Source organism: Elgaria multicarinata, chromosome 9, assembly GCF_023053635.1.
Source record: "Elgaria multicarinata webbii isolate HBS135686 ecotype San Diego chromosome 9, rElgMul1.1.pri, whole genome shotgun sequence".
NCBI classification, from domain to species: domain Eukaryota; kingdom Metazoa; phylum Chordata; class Lepidosauria; order Squamata; family Anguidae; genus Elgaria; species Elgaria multicarinata.
This window is the reverse complement of record NC_086179.1, coordinates 49,282,864-49,306,643: the sequence shown is the minus strand read 5'-3', so window position 1 is coordinate 49,306,643 and position 23,780 is coordinate 49,282,864. Positions and strand designations below refer to the sequence as shown.

The 23,780-nt window shown below is 40.3% G+C and overlaps 1 protein-coding gene across 1 annotated transcript in view; it reads right to left on the bottom strand.

The window, feature by feature from the left end:
* Positions 1–23,780, bottom strand: part of PPFIA2 (PTPRF interacting protein alpha 2) — a 295,048-nt gene that overhangs the window by 29,953 nt on the left and 241,315 nt on the right. The window contains exons 21-22 of the mRNA XM_063133830.1: positions 22,520–22,674; positions 15,863–15,956 (exon numbers count right to left, since the gene is read on the bottom strand). Of these exons, the coding sequence (XP_062989900.1) occupies positions 15,863–15,956; positions 22,520–22,674 (249 nt within the window). The remainder of the gene's footprint in view (positions 1–15,862; positions 15,957–22,519; positions 22,675–23,780) is intronic.

The following is a 23,780-nucleotide window of genomic DNA, read 5'->3' as shown; positions in this document are numbered from 1 at the left end:
AGAGAGGTTAAATTACAGCACGATACGCACGTTCATCTTAGAAAAACCTCTAACCACAAGTGCCAATGAAGAAGCACACAATTGAGCAGCAAAAATTATTCTGTATAAGATACTGGGCTCTTTTGTAGCTCTCTTTGACTTCAGCAGGGGTTAAATTGATGGGTCCTGCTTTCTGTAGCAATTTACTGAATCTCATCCATGTTCAGAAAGTTAGACTAGGTGACAACTGAAATTCTTTTAGTTCTAAGGGTCCATGAAATAAAATAAAATTAGTCAATTGTACATAGTGCTACAGTATGTAATCTTTTAAATGTAAAGTCTATACATTTCTGAGCCAGTATAAAATCACTGTAGAACTTGTCTAGATCTTTGTGTAATTCATTGTCTTCATTTAGTTTTGATATATATATATTTTAAAAGCAATATTTGTTACATGTATTTCCCGCCTTTCCTCCATGGAGCCCTAAGTGGTGTACGTGTTCCTCCTCTTCTCCATTTTATCTTCACAACAACTCTGTGAGGTAGATTAGGCTAAGAAAACAACCTAGTGTTGGACTAGAACCCAGGGCCCCCAAGTTCCAGTCCAATACTCTAACCACTACATAACACTGGTTTTGTGCCAAGCAGATGGTGAATTGGGAGCAAGGTGAATCCATCACTTGTCCTGAATCTATTTCTGTATAATCTGTGAAGAAATTTTCTGGTAGAATCAAAAAAAGAATAAAAAGCTAATTTAAATCTAAAGTTTTTAGATCTAAAAAGCAGGGATATTTTATTATTATTTTAAGCACAGCTTGCTTAAATAATGCTGTAATTGCTGTGTTTAAGTTCATGTGCTTCAAGGCAGTGAGAGTTATTGCTTTTCTTGAAAGCATACATTAGATAAATGGAAATATAGGGACCATAAGTTTGAATTATAATGAGAAAGAAGTACTGTTCAAAATATACAACCACTATGAGAATGAATCAACCAACTTGCATAATACACAGTCTCACAATCTTACAATAAATTTGCTAGATACAGTTACAGACCCCTGGAGTTTTCAGGTATATTAAAGCATATTAAATCCATATTCAACTGTAGTAATATATTTTAACATAAAATCTTAAATTAATATCTTCAGTTCCCACCTATAAAAAGGCTTTTTGTAAGACTACTGTTTTCATCACGCCGATGTCAAAGTTGATATATTTAATAAAATAAAATTCTTCAGACTTTGCATGGAGGAGTTTATATGAGGTCTGTTACTACATTTTCTGAATATTACAAGAGGGAGCATTTTAAGAGTGCAATGTTGTAAACATCTACTCAGAACTAAGTCCCATTTATTTCACCGGGGCTTACTAACAGGTAAGTGAGTTCAGCGTTGCAGCCAGAACCATTTTAGCCAAACTCAGAAGAACAATAAAAATATATCCTCAAACTTGCAAATTAACTGAATTGCTAAGAAATGAAACTAAGAGTGGAGAAATCAATACAAAATACTCTTGTTCTATATATAGCTCATATAGAACAAATGAATGAACAAATGAATGAGTGAAATACCAGAGTTACAACAAGGTTTCTAGAACTTCACTCAGTTCATTTAAAATATATATTACTATATCCAAAGATTAATAAGAAAAAGTAGACCTTGAAAAGGTCTCAAATGTTGCCCAGTTCAGAATATTTTAGAATTCAGTTTGGATTCAATTCTCAATCTGTAAATTAAAATGATTATATATCAAAAAGAAAACAAATAATAAAAGGAGGAAATAAAAAATTCAAACATGGTGCTGAAAATGAATATGATCAGCAACCATTGTGGTTTAACTTACCCAGATGTGCTTTTCATGAGATGAAGAGAGATGGATGGAAAAGAAAAGCACACAAATATTAATGAATATATGTCAATTCGTAAAATAAATCATATGATAGAGTAAAAAATTAAAGAAGCAGCATAGTAAGTATGGCTATTATTATTATTTCTAAAACTGAACTCTCTCCCGTTCTCTCTCTCAGTCAAATAAACAGCCCTGTGCAGAGTTAATGCATTTTAAAAAGCAATGAATTACCAAGAAAAATGGTTACTGAATTTCCTTGATAAACAAAAGTGAATTATTCTGGTTTAACCTTGAATTAAAGGCACTGAATGTAGAACACACAAAATGGGTTACAATTACAACAGAACAAGACTCCATCAACATATAAGGCCACATGCAGTCGCCTTCCTTACAGTTAATAATATTTGCAACATCAGCTCCCTGAACCATTATATTAAAGGCCATGTTAATTGCAGCATGTGCATTAATGAGGCAGTTCCTTATTTACAGCCAGTTCATATTCCCATTTAATGCATCCCAAGGTATGCTTTTATTATTTGTTTTTAAAATGTACATACTGCTTTTCCATGATGGGTGAACAAACTAAGGTACAATTCAGAAAGGAGTATAATAAGTTGGAAAACATTATGTACTAATCAGGTCTCCTAGTAGAGTTTTCCCAAATTAACCATCAGCAGAACACTTCTCAGCTCCCACTGTGAATATCAGAGACCCAGGTGTCTGTGTGTCTACATCCTCCATAGTGACAGCAAGGGTTAAATGCCTCCCCCCCCCCAATACCAGGGTCCAATCTGGGTCCCCCACCCCCATGCAGGCTATTTGGGATAGTGAGAGATGCACTGATGTAAAGGGACATCTTGCTGAGTGAATTACTCCTCAGAGACTGAAGCCATACTACATGTCAGCAGTCAGGGATGATTAATCTGGCAATAGAAACCCCATATCCACCTCTGTACTGTACCAACAATTGTACATATATCTCCATTCTACCCTCCTTGTGAACTTCCCCACCTTGTCACTGTGTTGGTGACAGATTGCTGGACTAGATGTACATTTGGATTTGTGCTGCAAGGCTATTCTTAGGTTGTCATTAGCAGTTCCTATGGACTAACCTGCTTATAGAAGGTGATAAACTAAACATCTCTTATTAAAAAAATTGGGCCTCTTCTTCTCCTTTTTGCAAGATTTACAAGGGACTGAAGATTTCTTATTAGCTAAGTTGCAAAGACCTTCATTTGCAAGAACTGCATGAGTAAAACCAAACATATTTATTCATTCTCAAAGGGTTTCATTACATTTATCTGGCTTTGTCAAGATAATTCAATCTCTTCTTTATCTTTTTTGGAGGGGAGGTGGGGTGCTGCATACAACAAATGGCAGCTGTGTACAATAAATACACAGGATTGTATGTCAAGACAGAGCGCTATTAACATATAATAATTTCTAATGAGTCCTGACACAAACAAGAAACATACACACATTTCATGTCATAACAGGCTTTTTTGCCAATAATAGAAAATGAAAAAAGTGAGAGTTGTAAGATAATAAGTATTCTTAAGTGCTAAACAAAAGCATACACTCTTAGTGTCTATGCTAATGGATTACTTCAGCAATAAGAATAACAGAACATTTAGGTGGTTAGTAATTATACACAGCTTAATGCAATTAATTCAATTTTGATCCATTTTTTTTAAAAAATGCATTTAATTACTAGGCTCATTAAAAAGCAACATTTTGTATATGACAATGAGCAAAAGTATTATTATTATTATTATTATTGTTGTTGTTGTTGTTGTTGTTGTTGTTGTTGTTAAAGATGAACAAGCCAAGCCACTGTAATTAAACACTCAACTAAAATGAAAAAAGCCCCAATACAACGAGGGATGATCCAATTTAGGGAAATGAGTCTGTACATACAAAGAGAAGCTGTAGGCCTCGTATATAATCCCCTACATCCAATAGTTTGGCATGGAACAATCCCCATTCCTGAGATCAATACATTTTGTTGAGGCCCCAGTCCTAGCCTCATACTGGAAAATAAGCAGTCTGAATACGGATAATCTGCTCAGCGTGAGATGGGAAAGATCTGGGAGAAATGAGATAGAATCATAGAATCATAGAATAGCAGAGTTGGAAGGGGCCTACAAGGCCATCGAGCCCAACCCTCTGCTCAATGCAGGAATCCACCCTAAAGCATCCCCGACAGATGCTTGTCCAGCTGCCTCTTAAAGGCCTCTAGTGTGGAGGTACCTCTTGTAGATCTACAAGTACTGCCTCTTGTAGATCTACAAGTACTCCTGAATTCACAAATCTATAGATGATGCTAAGCGATCGCACAGGTTTATAATTCAGAACAGAATTTGTCCCTTTCCCCCCCCTCCAAATTACTACTGTAAATTCTTAAATAGGCAAGGCAACCTCACATCTCCTTCCAGAAGAAAAGTGCTTGCATGACTTTGAACTGATGACCACAGGGTATTAGAAGCCGAGCATCAGTCATGAACTTCCTGCTGATTATTATAGATGAGATGCTTGTAGGAAGACATGCTAGCAATTCCTGGTACTCTCATTATAAAGCTACATGAATTTAGATCTTGAAACCCAGACTATATAGAGCATTCACAAAGATATCTTAGGAGGGAAAAGATCCTGCAAACTAAATGGAAGGCCATTTTAATCTACTTTGCTGCCACTTCTGCATTTTCTGAACACCCACCACCCCACAAAGCAGTGGATTTTCCATGGATTAGAATATATCCTCCTGGAAGTGAAGAAAAGTAGTAGGCAGCCTAACAAAGGTCTTTTGTCCAATTATCTGTTTCCCAAATGACCTTTCCTAGATGTTCCCTTTCCCAATTCCTTTTCCAAGGTGTAACTGAATGATGGCTTTTTTAAACTCTCCCTGTAGCTCAGCGATAATTCTTGATGTGGCAAGAATGCACCTTAGGAGACAGTCCACCTGTCCCAAGCAGTGGGGGGTTGGCATCCAGGAGCACGGTATGAGTTGTTTGTCGCATGACTGGTATACCGTTTGAAAACAAGGATTAAGAATTGGGGAGGATATGTGTATTAACATCATATTTAATACTGAACAAGTGAAAGGAAAATGCTACAGCTGTCTGTTTTTCTCTTAAGTGATCTCACTGCACTACTAAACGGATGCGAGGGCATCCTTGCCAGAGGTAGCATTCTGCTAGTTAGGCTGTTATTGACAAATTTCAGACACAGCAGGAGGAATTTGTCAGTGTCAGTGTGATCAATTTTACCAGTGGCTCTAGGGAAGAGGTAAGTAATCTATGCACATGGCTCTGCTAATTTGTAGGATGTTTTATCCTTAGGAATTGCCGAGGAAACAAAAAAAAATCAGATTTCTTTCAACCCTTGTTCACAGCATAGATCAACAGGAGTTCAACGTTTCTCAAATGGCTTACTGAAGGGCTGAATTTCTCTAATTCCAAATTTAAACCATTATTTAGGTGAACATTGGCCCTCTGAACTTAGAATATGTTCAGCCAACTTGTGGATTGTGGTGGGACTATGAAAGTTGAAAAGGTTTCATTTTCATTCAGACCATGTCTGTTTTTTCCAGAGCTTAAAACCCATGAAGTTATAATATTTGACAGCATATATATTTAATCCTTTCAGAGACTAGTTGGACTGGGAAAATATTTCCACACTTGTTGCCTTCCTTGTCTGTTAATATGCTTTGGTGACACAGATGTCTAGGTGGTATTGGGAAAGAAAGCAGAGGAATGTGGAATCTCCTTTGAGGAAAAAAATCAAAACAGGATTCAAAGTTCTGGATATGGAGAGAATGGGTCAACAGTGTCCCAGTTTAACATTAAATGTTCCGAATTGAGATTATTATTGAAAATGTTTCTGGTTATAAAGTATAGCGTTTGTATTTCACAACTAAATAATCATTCAAATTACATAATCATGCAAATGAAAACGGCAGTTTGTTTGTAGGATCTTAACAAAATCAGTATAAAATCATAATTAAGCTTCCAGCTTGCATTTATAAAACATACTGCATAAATGGCCAACAGTAGTAATTGAAGACGTCTACTTCAAGGGTTAGCATGATTACATGATGGTACATAAAAGATCCTTATTTTAATATTGATTGTATTTTGAAAATCAAGCCCATGCAAAGCTCAACAATTCAACACAGATCTAATACGTTATGTGAAATGAACTATAAACATATTTGATGTATGAACCATGAAGCCACTGAAATTCTAAATGTGCCCATCTTTCACTAGCCGCTGGATATAAATTTGTCTGAGACACTGCATATTATTTGTATTCTAGACTTTTCAGTAAGCATACATATGAATATTATCCAGTTATAAAGCTCCCATGGAAGCAATGAGATTTGACATCACAGCTTCGGGGCATCCAAATCCCAAAGTTCTACTGTCATAAAACCTGTCTTCTAATCTAAATCATTAATACTCTGATGCACCATGCAATGCTGGTACACAGAGTCTTTAAGACACTGATACTCTAGCAAGGTGTCCTGTCTTAGTAGAACAATCTCCAGAGGGATACCAAGCAAAAGCCCAGTTGCTTTGATCCCTACGAAGATGAAAATGTAATATGAATGAATTTGTGGAGGAGTGCCTGTGTTTGGGATGATGGCTACGACCTCCATACATGGGGGGATCTACACTACTGCTTTAAAGCGCTTTATAACAGTTTTGACAACTGTTGGGGCCCAGGACACACTGCATATACAGTTTTCAAAACGTTTTCAAAGTGCTTTAAAGCGCTTTAAAAGCAATAGTGTAGATCCCCCCTAATTGAATCTTCTTGTGCCTACGAATTGTACACAAGTAGAATCTTTCAATGTAACCCATACCTTGCAAACATACAGAATACAGTTCCTGCACAGAAGCCTGTAAAATTACAAGCGTAGGCTGTGTGCAGAATACTGGATAAATGTGCAGAGCATTACAAGCAGAGCCATCAAGTTCAATTTACACAGCGCTTTCATACATTCATACTCCCTAGTTTATCTTCTGAACAAGACTTACATATCTCAACACAGATATGTAACATGGTAAGATTCTAGGAGGAGGTCTCAGTTATAACCAATGTCCAGAAAACTCAGAACAAATAGACGCTTCTTGTGGGGCAGACATTTTTTGGCAGAAGAATGCATTTAGATGTTGAAAACTAAATCGACAGATCAATAAGTAAGAACTCACTGTGAGCAGATATTATTCACCATATATAAAAGCAGCCTGAATAATTTTGTAAAGCAGAAAGGAAAGATAAAAAGTTTTTAAATAAAGTAAATAAATAAAACCTGGATGTGAAATTGTGAATGTGAATATCAGAGGCAATATGCCTTTCAAGACGAGTTGCAGGGAAACACCATACCATACATCTTTATTGCGATCCATAGATCCATGAGAAAACAAGAATCAAACATGAAACATTAGACAGTTAGAGCTATTGTCAACTTTCGTCTAATACACAGAGAGCTCTAATCCTGGCCACCACTGTAAGAAATTTAGCAACAGCCAAAGTTACTTTTGAGACTTATCTTCCAACAGGAACTTAACATAGAATTTGTCTGTACTTCTAGACAGTTTACTCAGCAATGGGGTGATCATAAGATGACGGGCCTGATTATAAAAGCTACAGGACAGAATGCCCATTCTGCCATGCCCGGCAAAGCCTGGGCAAGGAGAGGGATTTGCGGGCGGAGCAAGGGAGAGACATGCCCATCCTGCATTGGGCAGGATTTCGTGCCACTGGGGTTGGGAGGGGTTTAGACTGGATAAAACCCGGCCACTTACCCCTCGAAGACCCTCTTGCTTCTGCAGCTCCCGGAAGGACATCTCCGCTCTGTCAGCGAGTACCTCACAGGAGCAACGACTTCTTTGGGCCTTGGTCTTCAGGTTTGCCGGCGCGGGAGCGGGAGAATGGGGGACACCCCACTTGCAATCCGGAGCGCTCAAAGGGGCCGTAAGCCCTACGGGGGCTCACCTATCATGCAGCCAGGCGCAGCCAGGCTCATCATGCGTATTGGGCAATGTTGCGGGGAGGCGTCAGACCTAGCCTCGTGGCCTTGCCTCAGCAAAGGTGGGCCTATCCTGCTGCCTAGCCTGGCTGGCTCTAAGTCCTCTAGTTGCGGCCCCATCTTCAACGGGGGTCGCCAATCAGCAAAGCCCAGTTCATCCGGTGTGCTGGGCAACTTTGGGGGGAAGCATCCTACCTGGCCTCGCGACTTCGAGGGCCCGATTGCTGCCGCGGCGTGGGCGGGCCTGAACTGGTGCTTGGCCCAGCTGGGCTATTGTAGGTGCGTGTGCAGTGAGCGGCGACGTGGACGCATCAGCGTTGGCGGGCCCGAACCGGAGCTTTCCCCAGCTGGGCTCTTCATAGCGCGTGCGCGGGGACCGGAAGCTCTCCAATTCCAGCCCTGACAACAACGCGGACTTGTGCGTGGCCCTAGGCCCCGGCATTGTTGCTGCGCTCCCCTGCGCAGGCACCTGACCCAGCCGCGTGGTGTGGCCTCGGCGCTGGCGGGCCCAAGCAACTTAGAGGAGCCCAGGTCACTTGCTAGGGCCAGAGGCCCCGGGTTGGTTCAGTGTGGGCGGGCTCACTCGGGCGGGCGTTGCCTCTGCGCTGTGGGCAGGACCCACCCGGGATCGGGTGCTGCGGTTGCGCAGCTGGGGGCAAGAGGAGCCGGGCATTCTAAGGGGTTGCTGCAAAGCTTACCCTACGAAGGCGTGAGGGCCCAGTGGGCTTTGCACCCTCCCTGCCCTCGCTGCGTGGGCTCATCCTGAGCCGCGTGGGGCGCGCTCACGGGGTAACCCGCTGGGTGTCTCCTCATCGTGGTAGGCAAGGCCTGCTCTTCACTCGGTACTTTGGGTGTGGGGGCGCTGGTGAGGTTGAGCCACGTGTCGAAGGGGCCAGCTATCAAAGCATTCCCTGAGACACATGGGGGGGGGCGCGTCAGCAGGCTCCTTGTGGGCCGTGGGCCTTGCCGCTCAGCGTTGCACGTCCCTCCCTGGGCGTTGTTGGTTCGCCTGCGTGAGTGGGGGCCCATTCTCTGGCGGGCAGCTCGAACCTACTCGGCCCTGCAACAAGCCTGAGGGGAGAATTGGCTACGGTGGCCTCATCTTAGGTGGCTCACGGTAGCCTTGTAAATCGAGGGCCACGCACAGAGCTTTGGCTATTCAGCGGTATAGAATTTAAATAAGTACACAACACAATCGCATCAACCCCCTCTCTTGGTAAACTCGTGTGGGCTCAGCAGTAGCAGCTTGCAGCTAAACTGCACCCTCCATGCTCACACATAACCCAGGGAAGCCTTGCGGCCACCTCTTCATTTGGAACCCAGCTGGGCTTGAGCCAGTTCGCCACCATACAGTGGTTGGGTAGACGCGGGATGCGTTGGGAACGCTTGCTGCCCACTTTATTTCAGGAGCCTGCGGCAGCCGCACCATCCCAAGTTCTTATGATACACCTCGGAGGGAACGATCTGGGGTTGCTCAAGGGCAAAGCCCTTATACTGCAAGCGATAGCCGATTTCAAGATCATTTGGCAACGTTGGCCTGGTGTAATAATAATCTGGTCTTGCGTGCTACCCAGGTTTACATGGCGATCAGGGTGCGACATCAAAGCAATGGAGCGGGCTTGGCTGTGAGTTAACAGCGAAATCTTCAGAGACCTAATTAAACATGGAGACTTCAGCATTATGCACCCCACTATTATGCTAACCCAGAGGGAGCTATACAGACAGGACGGCGTGCACTTGTCCGACATAGGCAACGATTTATTTCTACATGATCTGCAAAGGGGTTTGCGAAGCATCATACTAGGTGGATGGGGGGTTGCGACTAAGCAAGTGGCTTCATGCCCCCCGTGGCAGGTAGGGATGGGCATCCAGAGGGAATTTAATGGCGAGCATTCATAGGCACTATTACAGTGATAGGTGACTCCCGAGGGCTCCCAGTGTTGAGCCTTGTGGCTGGGCTGGGGGATAAGGACCACCTCTGAGGCCGACCTCTCTCACCCACCTTGAGCCTGGGGCATGGGTTGGGTGTGACAAGGGAAGGTCTCCCTACCCCATCAGGGGACGGACAGCAGGGCGGCGAAAAGCAGAGCGCCACCCTGGGCCAAGAAAGCTCGCCCTTCACATAGAGAGGCCTGTACACAGGCCTAGCTGGATGCCCGATAGGAACCCTTTGCAGATCTTGAATAAAAGTGGCCCAATTTAAATCCAACAGTTTGTGTCGTCTCTTATTTCTTGCGCCCGTCCCGCAAGGATATGCTCCATCGTCTTCACTTCCATAGCAGGGAAATACAAGCGGGACGTTGTCCTACTTGTGAGCTTTTCATGGCCTTGTGGTTGGGAACAGAATGCAGGACTAGATACGGCTTTGGTCTGATCCAGCACAGCTCTTTTTATTTTTACCATAGGATTGTAAATCAAATTAACATAAAAAAGATTCATAGGAAACATAAAATTATGGACTGAATAGGTGGAAAACATTTTAAGGTTGCAAACCAAACCTGCAACAGGACAAATAAAGGCTAATTCTATGAATACGGAAGAAATTAGTTCAGTTTGCATTTTAATGCGAATTTACCTAATTTTGCAGTTTCAATTTAATAGACACACAGATGCTCAATTACCCTTCAAAATTCCAAATTTTGTAATGGGCATCTCCAAACAACAACAACAACAAAAATGCATACAAAAATGTAAAATAGGGCAAGTGCACACAGAAATGCATATATTCATGAAAATAACATAAATATGCATTAGATGAAGAAAATTGTTTGCAAAAAATCTGTATATTAGGCAAAATTGTGTATAAAAAGGCATGCATTAGGGGAAATGTGCACAAAATGTATACAGATTTTCATGTGAATGTTTTCCTCAAATGTTGGGATTATCTGAATGTAACATTGGAAAATTCTCAAAGTTCAGGATGAGCTGGACTGAAGATTGGAAAAAAGAGAAACTAAGTAACCAAAATTGTCAGATTCACCTCTTCCTATCTCTTTGATTAGTACCAAACTGAACAAGCCTTGCTTGCCTCCTTTAATTTATTAACCATTGTTCCTTCCAGTAAGGAGTGGTAAGCGGTAACTCTCTTGGAGATTTTTTATGCCACATTCATGAAAATCAGGGTCATTAAAGTATATTGCTCTTTTCTTTCAGAGGCTAACCCCAGGATGTAATTAGCAGAAACAACAACAACAACAACAAATCAAGCAAACATCTTCAAATGCAACAATGTTCTATTCCTGTATCACAGCAAACATAATTTACAAGACAATATATCTCTATTCCAATATCCCTATTGGAAAAACCACACCATCTGCAGAAAGAGAGATGATATGCTATATTGGGTTACCTCATTTATAAAGCTAAAGTTGACATACATCTTTCATCCAAAAATCTCTAATCTTGGAAACCTACCAATCTTTGCAGGAAAGAGCTGTAGATTATTAAAGTGTGGGGGGGGGGAGCAAGAAAGAAGTCTCACATAAGGAAGCAAAATGTCTCAAACTACTTATCATGTGTATGATGTCACACATCTCTTTTGAATGTAGATGCCCCTGAGATGCAGCTCCTAGCCACCTGGAACTGCTTCTATGTGATATGCTGTGGGCCCTGAATGACATACCAATTGTAGATGTTTGGGGATTATTTCATTAAAAAAACCCTGGACATAAATAAATAAACAAAATGGTCAGGAAGAATTCCAAAGGAAACAGCAACACAATCAACAACATCTTTTACACTAAGCAACATCTTTCACACTCAGCTCACAGCTCTGTTGGAGCACTTCACAGAAACGTGGCTCCTAAGTGAGGTGGCAGGCACCACTAAAAGTTGCAAAAAGGTTAGGGGATCATAACCATCTCTTACCCACAGCACTGCTAGCAAAAGATGCACAATAATCAATCACTTAAGAACTTTACTTTTTGTTTTATATGTATGGATTTCTTCTCTAGGAGTTCCTTGTTTGACAACCAATGATACTAAGCATAATTAGAAAGCAGTGATATAGATGTAACTGCTAAGCTATAATGAGATATCCACATATCAATACACCTAGTGTGTTAGAAAAAAGTACACTCTACAATTGATTGTCTGCTACTATATTATAAAGCAGGGATGGGTAACTTACGGCCCTCTAGATGAGTTGGCTAACAACTCCCAGCATCCCTCACTATTGGCTATGCCTGCTAGATCTGATGGGAATTGTAGGCCAAAACATATGGAAGGTGACAAATTGCCCCCCTTGTTCCTAGGGCTAATCAACTAAATCAATCTGGCAAGGAGACAAAGACTAGGCATAGAAAGCAAGACTAAAGTCTCTAGCAGAAGTTGTCATATAAATTATCACATCCTTCTTATGAACAAAACCCAAAATGCCTTTAATTGATTTATGTAATGACAAAGATTGTATACAAGTTGTTGGTGATGCCATGATTAAACTGCATTGCTACTACAAATAAACTTTACCAAGAGTATAAGAAAAAAAGAAAGTAATGCCCATGAATGGCTACTGCAGTAAACTGAAAGACCCTGTCCATGTTCCCATGTACCATTGGAGCCTGTAGATTGGTATACAAGTGCTGTATTTCCATTACAATCTTTCTACACCCCTAACACTCACTGTTAAGTTCCCTCCTTTAGATTTCCAACTAGCATACTGAGACACTAAAAAAGAATAGTTTGGGCAAAGTCTTCCCCATTCCCAGAAAATCTTTCCAAATCACACATTTTTTGTCTCTTCCTTTCTTAAAAAAATCTTTAAAACAAACTTTATAATACAGCCAAATAGTATTATCCAAATAAAGCATAATGGATTTATGTCTTAGTCCTAAAAGCCATGTTTGCTTACTTCTGTTGCTTATGATGAATAAAGTGGGGCACAATGATTGTTTCTGTTCCACACCATGACCATGTGCCATTATATATATATTCTAACAACATTATGCAATTTTTGCTAGGACAGTATGTCATTATAGATGTTTTGAATTGGAATACCAGGAATAAAATAAAATATTACATATCCAGAAGTTATTCCTATGATCCATAGCAAGGATTTTGTTATTCATCATAATAGACTGCTTTTCTGATTATAGATAATGCCATATAATTCTAAGTATGTTCCAAATTGAAATACACTTATTATTACAGGGAACATCTCTTTGTTAATGTTGGATATATCTTAGGGGTGACCATATTACACCAACTTTAAAATCACTTCACTGGCTGCCAATTAATTTCCGAGCAAACTATAAAGTGTTGGTGGGAATCTACACTGATGTTATTCTAACGTTTTGAATGGGTTACTGTGACGCACAGCATCACGTGACCCTGGGTCTCCAACGTTGTAAATGAGTTGTACTTACAGGTTCTATTTCTTAGTTCCAGCATGTCTACAGATTCATGTGCCTCGTTCTATCGGTAATTTTCCTCTCCCTCTTCTCTGAGAGTAGCAGAGCTGCTGGGTTTGCTCCACCCACTTCCTGTTCTCCTTCCTTCGCCCTGTTTGCTATCTTATCTGCTACAGCAGATAAATCACACCAGTGTTATACTGTGCAATCACTGACAATTGCATGCAAAGGACTCAGAGGTTTTCCACCTTATAATCTGCTTTTATTGTGAAGTACTCCCATGCATCCTGCCTTAATTGTGCTCCTTTTGCAAAAGATTTGCCCGAGCCGCTGCTGTGGGCGCAGGAGCAGGATTTTAAACAAATGCTTACATCTGCGTAAGCTTTATAGATAAAGACACCAAAATTGGCACAGTAATTGAAATACCAAATTTGAATCGAATTGGGTCATCGGTTGATTTTTTATGATTTTTTTTTTAACATTTCCCCCCTCTTTGCAAAGGAGCTGAGGAGCGCTCAAAGGATCGCTGTAGCTCCATGCAGGAAAATTAACAAGGGTCTCTGCTCCCAGTCCAAAACTTATGACCAGCAGGGCTTAAATTGTATGTTTAAAATAATCTCAACAGCTGGGGCTGCTGCTAAAACTTTTCAATTTGGTCACCCATCCAAACCCTGATCAGACCCTGATCAGACCCAGCCCATCTTAGCTTCAGCAAAGTGGCTGGCTCCTATGCATTCAGGCTATTCCCTAGGACTTATATTAAGAAGTTTTGGGAGGGAGTTTGTGTGTGCTTATGACTATTGCTGGCTAGGAACGAGGCAGGAAGTGGGCGGAGAAAACCGAGCAGCTCTGCTTACTCTCAGAGAAGAGGAAGAACGGAAAGGATTGAACAATGTGCCCTGAAGTACAGTTGCAGCTAAATGTAAGTAACACAAGTGTGCCCCGTGATACAGAGAACCAATACAGAGAACCACGTTAGAAAGGGACACTAGCAACGTTATAAGACTAGTGTAGATCCGACCTTGGTTATTACCTTTAAAGCCTTACATGGTTTAGGTCCAGGTTACCTGCGGGATCGCCTTCTCCTGTACAATCTGCCCTGCACACTCAAGTCCTTTGGGAAGGGTTTGCTCCAGTCGGCCACAAATAGGCTGACAACTGTTACTCAGAGGACCTTTTCTTCTGCCGCCTCCAGACTGTGGAATGGCCTGCCGGAGGAGATTCATCGCCTTTATACTCTTTCTGAGTTTAAGACAGCCATAAAGACTAGTCTCTTCCAGCAGGCCTACTCAGATGAATTTTAAACCTAAGAATTTTAATATGTTGTGATTGTTATTTTAATATTGTATTGGTTTTATATGCTCTTTTAACTAGTTTTATGTATTATATTGCATTTAATGTTGTTCCCTGCCTCGATCCAGACGGTAAGAAATAATTTATTATTATTATTATTGTAACACCTAGGAAAAAAGTATAACCTTATTTTCCTGTTGAAACTTCCTAAATGTAGTGACTCTTGGCACCATGATATAATCCTCTTCTGTTCCTCTGATATCTTCTATACAGTCACACTTGAATTTACAAACCACTTGTGCATTTTAGAAAACAGAGCGAAAATAAACTCCAGTTGAACTGTTTTGTGGATCGTAGTCTCGGATTGCTATATCAGGATTTTTACAGGCTGAACAATCAGGTTGAACAAAGAACACTGAACAGTGAAAGTACATTTTTCTCACACATGTATGGAACACAAGGCTCATGCGCACAATACAAATAAACAAGGCCAAATGCTGAACCGCACCTAGGGAGAAGTTGATAATACCAAGCTGGAAGATTCCAGATAAAGTAAGCACCAAACAACGAAAAGGATCAGAAGAAGTAACTTGCATCAGAAGACTTTGAGGAAAACTCCAAAATCATACCAACAGGAACAAAATTAAGACTTTAAAACACTACTGCATATGAATACCCATCATTTTAGAAACTTACTCTGCATATTTAAAGAGCATCTTTACTCTCTACGGAGTATGAGAAGTACTGAGAAGCAGAAGTAATTATATTTTACCATATCTCTTCTACGTGTCCTGAGTCATAGCAGCTGCTGAATCAGGCTTACAAGTAAAGGCAGTGGGAGGAAGTATGTAATTATCCCTATAATTCATATACACAAAACTCTAGCTTGTCACCTTTATAGCAGACTGAAAAGAAAACAAAATTACTAGTGCCAATGAAGAACATCTGCATTTTATAATAGGCTGCTCATAGATAAATGCTAAGAGCCTTCCCTTCTTTTCTTTACTGTAATACACAAAAAGGAATGGAAATGACCCTTCATTGTATTTAATATTTTAAAATGCAGCTGGCATTTTAAATGGGGAAACCTCTCCCTCTCTCTCGCTCTCTCTTTTTTTTAGAAAGCCAACATATATTTGCTTTTTTATTCAAAATTCATGCAATTTACCAATTATAACAAATTGTATCTTTGTAAAATATATCATCAATTTGATTAAGTCAAATATATTTATCCAGTCTTCTGGGAAAGCAAATACCTTCTGGGTTATACCAAGCAGATGAAATCCATGCTGAGCATAAATACAGGGTCCAAGTAACGTACTAACAGTGTATTACATGAGAAGAGCATGGCTAAGCAACTTACTTTTTCTTTAGTCTTCGGTCTTTCTCCGCTTGTGTTCCGAGTTTGCCTAATCCCAGAGATTCCTGTGCTGCAGCTTCTGTTTCCATGTAGCCTCCTGTGTTAAAACAGCAAAGCGATTTTGTCCCTTGTCATTCTTTTCAAGTATGCTATTAGCTAAACATTTTGTTTGTGAAACTTTAAGTCTGCTTTCTGAAATACACATGAGTGCGCGCACACACACACACACATACACACAGAGCCACAAGTGTGTAAATCCTGAAACTAATTCCTTCAATGCACTGGGCTGGGCAGGACTAAATAGTAAGGAAACCATGTGTAGGATGACCAGAATGCTTTAAAAAGGCAACAAAGGACATAGTTGCACTTCAATAAATGCCTAAAATATCTAAAGGAAAGTTTTATTCAATGTATTTTTCTGTAGGGAATAGGGCATGAAGGAGAAATGCTACCTGACTCCTGGATACAGTTTTCAATAACTGAGGAATATAGCACTCATCCTCCTGACAAATGGGTTTTCTGCAATGGAGCCCCCATGGTACTTCAGAAGTTAATACCTGTAAATTATAACTTGCAAAAACACATAGAAGGAACTGCCTTCAGCAAGGACTCTTCCGGATCTTTGTTCTGATGAGGATAGTAAAAAGGTCTTTGGATCTTTCAAGTTATATATAGGTAGGTCATATATTATACTGATGTTTGGATAGCAACTATATGATGACTACTGAATTCACTGTGTAGGAAATTTAAATTTCCTGATGCTTTGGAGAAAGATTGAAATTAGTTGGATCTAATCCAAGAGTAGCCTTTAACAGAATGGAAAAGGAAAATGGCTTTGCATCTAAAAGTTAAGTGACTGGAATGCAATTTATACAACAGGGCCTCCATGCCCCTGCCTCCCTAATGCTGCCTCCTGTGCCTCCCAAAACATGACTCCTGGAGGCTGTGGTACCCTTGTGAAAGACTGGGATGTTGCATGCAGGCTGCTGTGGGAGACAGAAATTCCTTACATAAGTGGATCTGCCTCAGCTAAATTCTCTCTGATTATCTCCTCCCAGAACAGTCCCTTGCACCACATCCCAAGTCTCTCTGGAGGTTTTTTTTTTTTTTTGGTGGTGGTGGTGGTGGTAATTGGAAGCTGGGAAGAAGGAGCAGTAGAGTGGAAGGAGCAGGGAAGTCCTGCTGAGCAAGTGGCCTTCTGTTCATGCTATTTTTGGATCCAACCCAATAGTTTTCAAGAGAGCTTAAAGTGGTTTTTGGAGAGACATAACTCCCCGTGATGTTATTTATTTTGCCCAGTGCATCTTTGATCATACAGGTATTTCAGGTTTTTGAAACAATACAAAAGCCTGCAAAACCTGGTTACAAGAGGCAAAAGTGTGACGGTTTTGTGCATCGCCAACAGCGAGCCCTCTTTCAAAATACCTTCCACTTTCTAAAAAGATGTATGCTCTCTCTCTCTCTCTCTCTCTCTCTCTCTCTCTTCCTAAATAGATTGTTGGCACAGGCACTTGGAAGTACATGCTAGATTACTGCCTTGCTGGCTAAGTGTCCAATACACAGCACATCAGACTCCTGTCCATAGGCTGATCAGTCAATATCATCACACTTAATTGCACCATCACTTGAACATGTACAGTTAGGATGTGAGCTCTGCTATAACAAAATATCACATTAAAGCAACTGTGAATTTGAAAACTGGAACATGTGCTATAATGTACCATTGTGCTGTTTTAAATTAAGGACAACACTATAATGTGACTGGTCATTACATGGGTTATTCTTAAACATTTGCATGTATTTTCTCAGTTTCCAATTGGAACACCTGTTCTTGCTCACATCCACATTAACCAATATGATACATTACTTGAATGTAAGGACAGACGCTACAGATGAAACAATGTGGGGGGAAAGGCAGTAAGATGAGTTTCAAAAGCATGCTGGAAAACTGCAGAAAGAGATAGTCAAATGAGATAACAAAAATACAGTAACTTTAAAAGATGAAGAAGAAAGAAGAAGAGACAGTCCCATTCTCCACCTTAAAAGATATATAGTGGAAATTTATTTTCAGTCTTTTTATCACGAGTAATTCAGCTGGAACTGAATAATATCACTGTATCCAAGTAAGGAAGCAATACAATAATAGATTACTTTTCTTTTAACTTGTTATCTGAGTTGGTCCTAGCCAATCATCTGAAGACCTTTAATGTAAAAGTGAAAAGCTATGTAAAATGAGGCTATGGAAAGGATCTTTCAATCTAAGCTCTTTATACTGTTTTGGGTGGGGGTGGGGGTAGGTAGGGATCAGTGGGGAAACCTTGACAATGAAAATGGCCAAGAGCAGATGTAGCAATCTTTGGCTGAAACAGCTTTTCATACTCAAAGACCAAGGAAGAAATAAAGTCCTATTGTGGAACAGAAGAAAAGAAAGAAATGATGTTACTTTCAGCCTGAGATTCAATATAATAATATAAATACTTATGCTAATAACAATTGTGGGGGATCAAAACAAGGCATCCATGTAGTCTAGTATCATGTTTCCCACAATGGCCAAGTAGATGCCTCCCAAAAACTCCAAAGAAGGGCTTGCAGGCAATAGCCCTCTCCCACTGTTGTTCCCTGGCAACCAGTATTCAGTGGCATACCAATACTGATCATAGAAGGTTCTGTATAGGTCACCTTCTTATGTGATGCTTTGTATTTGAGAACAGAGAGTACTCATATATCATACAAGTTGTGAAGGGTCAAGGTCTACATAAACTGGAGGTGGTGGTGGTGGGTTAGGTCAGTTTCAAATATTCACAAATAGGTGCCCCAGTTCTTTTCCTGACGTTGTTTGCATGGATTTTAAAAGGGAAAAGATGCAACATATGCATGCATACCGCTTTAAAGCAGACACGATATGCTTGTGCTTTGTACTCAAGAACAAGATGTTTTATGCCAAGTGGGAAGGTGTTCGATTTCAGACCCTACTACCCTTTCTCTTCTTGCCCAGATGTTTGCCATTAATAAAGTTAAAATCTCCTACACACCAGTCTCTGACTACCAAGGATAAATGGAAGATAATATCACACATCACTTAATCTTGTTGGGGAAAATGTTTCTGAACAGTACTTGCTAGACATAATCACATATTTGTTTACTTTATCCGTTTTACTAAATGTTGGGTCACATGTCCATATTTATGTCACCAGGAAATGTTTTTGTCCATGTACAAGCTATGCAGCATTCCATAAAGCAAGCCTATAGTTCAGAATCAGCTTGTAGTTGCATAAATGAAACCACATTGGGTTTCAGTTTTTGAACTGTGATTAAATATACCAAAATGAGAATATTGTTGAGTCTTTCTACAGCTCCATTAGCTGTCTTAATACTTTTTGAATAACATTTGTAATATTTTATTAACATTGTTTGTGTTTTTCTTCTAAAGTACACATTGGCTGAACTAAGGAACGCTATGAATATTCCTCATTATTACCTAATCATTTGGTAATGATTTATTCTAAGTACTTATTCAGAACTACAAATTGGTTTTATCCCATTATGAAGGTATAATGTTCTGGTGAGATTGTAAAAAAAGAAAAAGAAAAAAAGTAGCCCATTGAGCAACTAATATTGCTCCTCAGATCATCTTTACAGACAGAAATCTTTAACTTCTACCCTGAGAATGATAACAAATACAAATGCATTTATTGTATTTTAATCCCTGGCCATTCAAGTTACTAAAAAATCCAGACATTATTGTTCTTAATGTGCCAATAGCAATAAAATGATATTTATGGATGTAATTGAGAATGAATAACCCAGGGTAAAGATATTAAGCTTTCATTATCTGCAGATGGGGACATCTAGCTTAAGGTCTCATCATTAAAAAGATTTTGAAATATATTGACTTTGCAATATGTTTTTCTAATCATCTTATTCCTGTGGTAAAAGAATTGAAGCTCTGAATTAGACCTTTAACATAATATTTCCACAGGAAAAAAGAGGAAGATAACTTTATACTGTTAGCTTTACCCTACCCTGTGCCTGCTTACCCTACCCTGTGCCTGTTTGCATTCTCTTCCCCTCCTTATTGTTTTACTATGATTTTATTAGATTGTAAGCCTATGCGGCAGAGTCTTGCTATTTACTGTTTTACTCTGTACAGCACCATGTACATTGATGGTGCTATATAAATAAATAAATAATAATAATAATAATAATGCTAAAAATGAGAAATGGTACCTGATTGCATCTATGTTTTCCATTAATATCTTGTTTTTTTTCTTCCAAATATATCACTGGACTAAACAGAGTACAAGTTCAAAACATGGATTTTCTGTGGGTTTAACGTTACGCTCTAAGTATTTGTTATCTATGTTCTGTTAAAGCAGAGGCTGTTTTCTAAATAAAGATACATTTTCCAAAATATCAAGGCCCAATATTGGTCTTCTTGCTACCTCCTGTCATGAGGAAGGTGAGTAGCATAAGTTTGCAGTTTTATTTAAACAAAATGCTAAACTATAGAGCCTACGTAAAATGGGACATCTGTTGTAAGCAGGCAAAAAGACCTTTCCCGCCCTGCTGGTACAGCTAGGGCAGGCTGTTGCAGGTGGGGGAGAGGGAGGAAAATGACAGAACATGTGCCTCTTGCACATGTCCAATGTGAGGCGTAGGCAGGGCTGGCCTATAAAGGCAAGCCCCACATGTCTACCTGGCCTCTTTTGCTTTCTGGCTCCCACCCTCCCGCCCTTTTCTAGTAAGGGATTAGCTAGTTGCCCCCTTTGGAGGGGGGCTGAGCAGGAATTTTACCTGCCACATATTGGGTACTGTGTACAGGTTTTTTGCCTACTCCATACTGGAATTTAAGATTAGTCAAGGGTGGTTAAATCAGTTGATTCGCTGGCAGGGTTGTGTGGAATCTTGGGATATCAGATGAGGTTGGTGAGCACTCGTGGCAGGTTCTGAGGCCTGGTCCTCGGGGGCTGTGGGGCTCTTGACCCAGGATATGGCTTGCCTTTGGGGACCTCACGGTCTCACTTACTTGGGGTTATGCTGCTCCAAGCAGGAGCAACATGGGTTCCCCCCACAAGCACACATGTGCAGCTTAAGAAAGGAGCCGGGTTTTCATCTGACTCCTGGCTTGGCCGAGTGGCTCGCCCTTTATGCAGGCTAGTTGCCTGGAGACAGGCTGCTTGATTCCCGCACTCCCACATGCAGATCCAGGGAGGGGTGAGTTACCCAGTTTATATAAAGAGGCCCTAGTTATACCCAAGCTCTGGTGTCCATGTTGTTATTTCCTCACTTCTTCCTCTATCTGCAATAGGAAAACATTGTGTGAACTGAAATACATTATGACGCTAGGAGTGTACAACATATTCTAACATGATCCATAATCTCAAACCACTGATGTATTCCGGTCATCAGTGTCAAATGACAGCTACATACATCCTTTCTATCTGATGTTTTTCTTAATAGCAACTCAGCATTGTGATTAAATGCTCTTAATTGTATTAATAACTGCTAAATATATTCAAATAATCTGTTTCTTGAAAGCAATTTCCCCCCTCGTGAATTCTTTTTTGAAGCTCTTCTAGACAGCTAAGTGTGTATGCATACACTTGTGAGAGATACGCATTGTAATGAGTAGCATTGTCTCGGAGCCTAAAGCTTTCTGACCATCAAGCAGCTTTAAGTATTTTGGAAGTGTGTAACCATTAAGCTTTTCACCGTGAGATTTCCTCGAATAAAAGAAGTCTCACTGATGTGAGTGTCCCCTGTCAGTTTGCCAGGACATGTGCATGCCAAAGGGTACGGGAATCCATGACACACATTTTAACTGACTAAAACAGCCTTCCTCAACCTGGGGCGCTCCAGATGTGTTGAACTGCATCTCCCAGAATGCCCCAGCCAGCTGGGGCATTCTGGGAGTTGTAGTCCAACACATCTGGAGCGCCCCAGGTTGAGGAAGGCTGGACTAAAAGATCAATACAAAGACGCTCCATTCTCCTTACTATGTGTAACAGAACATATACAGTTCTGTGTATACAAAGCATCTGATAAAGTGGACAGTGTACTGCTTATGCAAGAATAAATTTGTTAGTCTTTAAGGTGCCACAAGACACTTTGTTATTTTTATACAAAAAAGACTGTACGACAAGACAGAGGGGCATTCTTGCCCAATAAGCAATGGGCTTAAAAACTACGCATACACATAACAGTAAGAAAATAATGGGGACCAATGCTCTTCTAAGATCTTGCTATCCAGGTCTTCTATTGGGCTGGATGTTAAACAAAGTCAAGATGCTGATGGTTGTGGCGTGGGGCCCATTAACCCAGCTGGCAGATACATATGTTTGCTATCCAAGTTTACAAACCGTGTAGCTTTAAATCTTGCCAAAGCTTCACCTGAGTGATTATTTAAAAGGTGGCAGAGATAAGTCAAGGAATCTTGGCCTACCCTTCTTATTCATTTAGGAAAACAAAATGAATTTTGAGAGAGTCAATAATAGTTATGAAAATAGATTTATGTGGAAAAGATTCCACCACTTGAAGAGAGAAATGAGTGTTTGGAAAAGCAAAACAAAACTGAAAAAGAAGCCAAACCATCAACCAAAAAAGAAAAGAAAAAAAGGACTGTGAAACAGTGACCTGAGCCTGGTACAACTAGTTCCTTACTGAGCTGTCCAAGTCGAGCCTTCTCTTTTTTACCGAACAAGCGTCCTATTGAAGACTTGATTCCTTTCTTCTTGGGAGCTTTGTGTAGGGAATCCTGGCTGCTACTGACACTGCCAAAACCAATGCTTTCTGGCTCCAAGGATGCAGGCAAGCTACTATAAAATACACACAAAAGATAGATAATACATTATTGTCCTTATGAGGTCCCATCCCCTCGTAGGCAGCTGTGCAAACAAATTATCTGGAATCTAATAATGGTGTCTTCATAATTGGAAACATTAATCAAGTTACTGATGGCTTCTTCCCTGCATCACAGTAACGTTTAGAACAGCACAACGGCTAATGTTTGTGTCTCGCACATGCTGATCAAGATGATCAACTCTAACAAAAATGACAGAAAGGAGACATCATTCATCAAAATCCTATTAAAAACATTAGAATGGCTTTAAAAAGATGCATTGATATGGATCAAGCTAATTTGATTTGTGATAAAACATTGTTTTAAACCAGAAAGAGGAAAAAGGAAAAGGAAAAAAAGGAGTTTGTCTTACCTGAGAAATCTCTAATCTGAACAGGAGCAGGTTGAAAATCTAATGAAAGGTTATTTCCTCCTACCAGGATTGGATACAAAATAACGTTTCTGAGCTCATCCAGGGAAGGACCCCTCAAAGTCCCCCAAAGCAGTGTGATGGTGTTCCCCAACAGCCATGATGCTGACCAGAGGTGGTAGCAATGGACTTTGGGAAAGATACTCTGCTCATTGACTAACTCCATTTGTACCTACTGCCGGTAACAATCTAGTACACACCTGGGCTCTCTACAGTGGGGATGTTGGGGCCTGTAAGGTGACTTCTGGTGGTTGCTCCTTTGCTAATTGGTGATACAAAAAGTCTTGTAAAGCATAAATGATCTAAGTAGGTTCTCAAGGCTTCAAGCCATTACATTCTGTCACTTCACTGAGTTCTGAAGCAGAGATAATTTGGGGAAACTTACTATCTTTGCCTGGATGTAGTCAGCAAAATGATTCTGGCTTCCAACTCCCCATACATTGTCTGTCTTCCTTCTCCTTGCCATAATTTCTCTCTCTCTCTTGTGTCAATAGCATAAGGACGATGACATGATTCTGACTAATCACAACTAATTGGCCTTTGGGTTAAAAGGTCCTTACAAAGTCAGTGAAAAATATTTCTGAAACATTTTGAAGTCCTATGTGGAGGGCATTTCTGGAATCAACACCCTCCCCCATATAATCCTGCCTGGG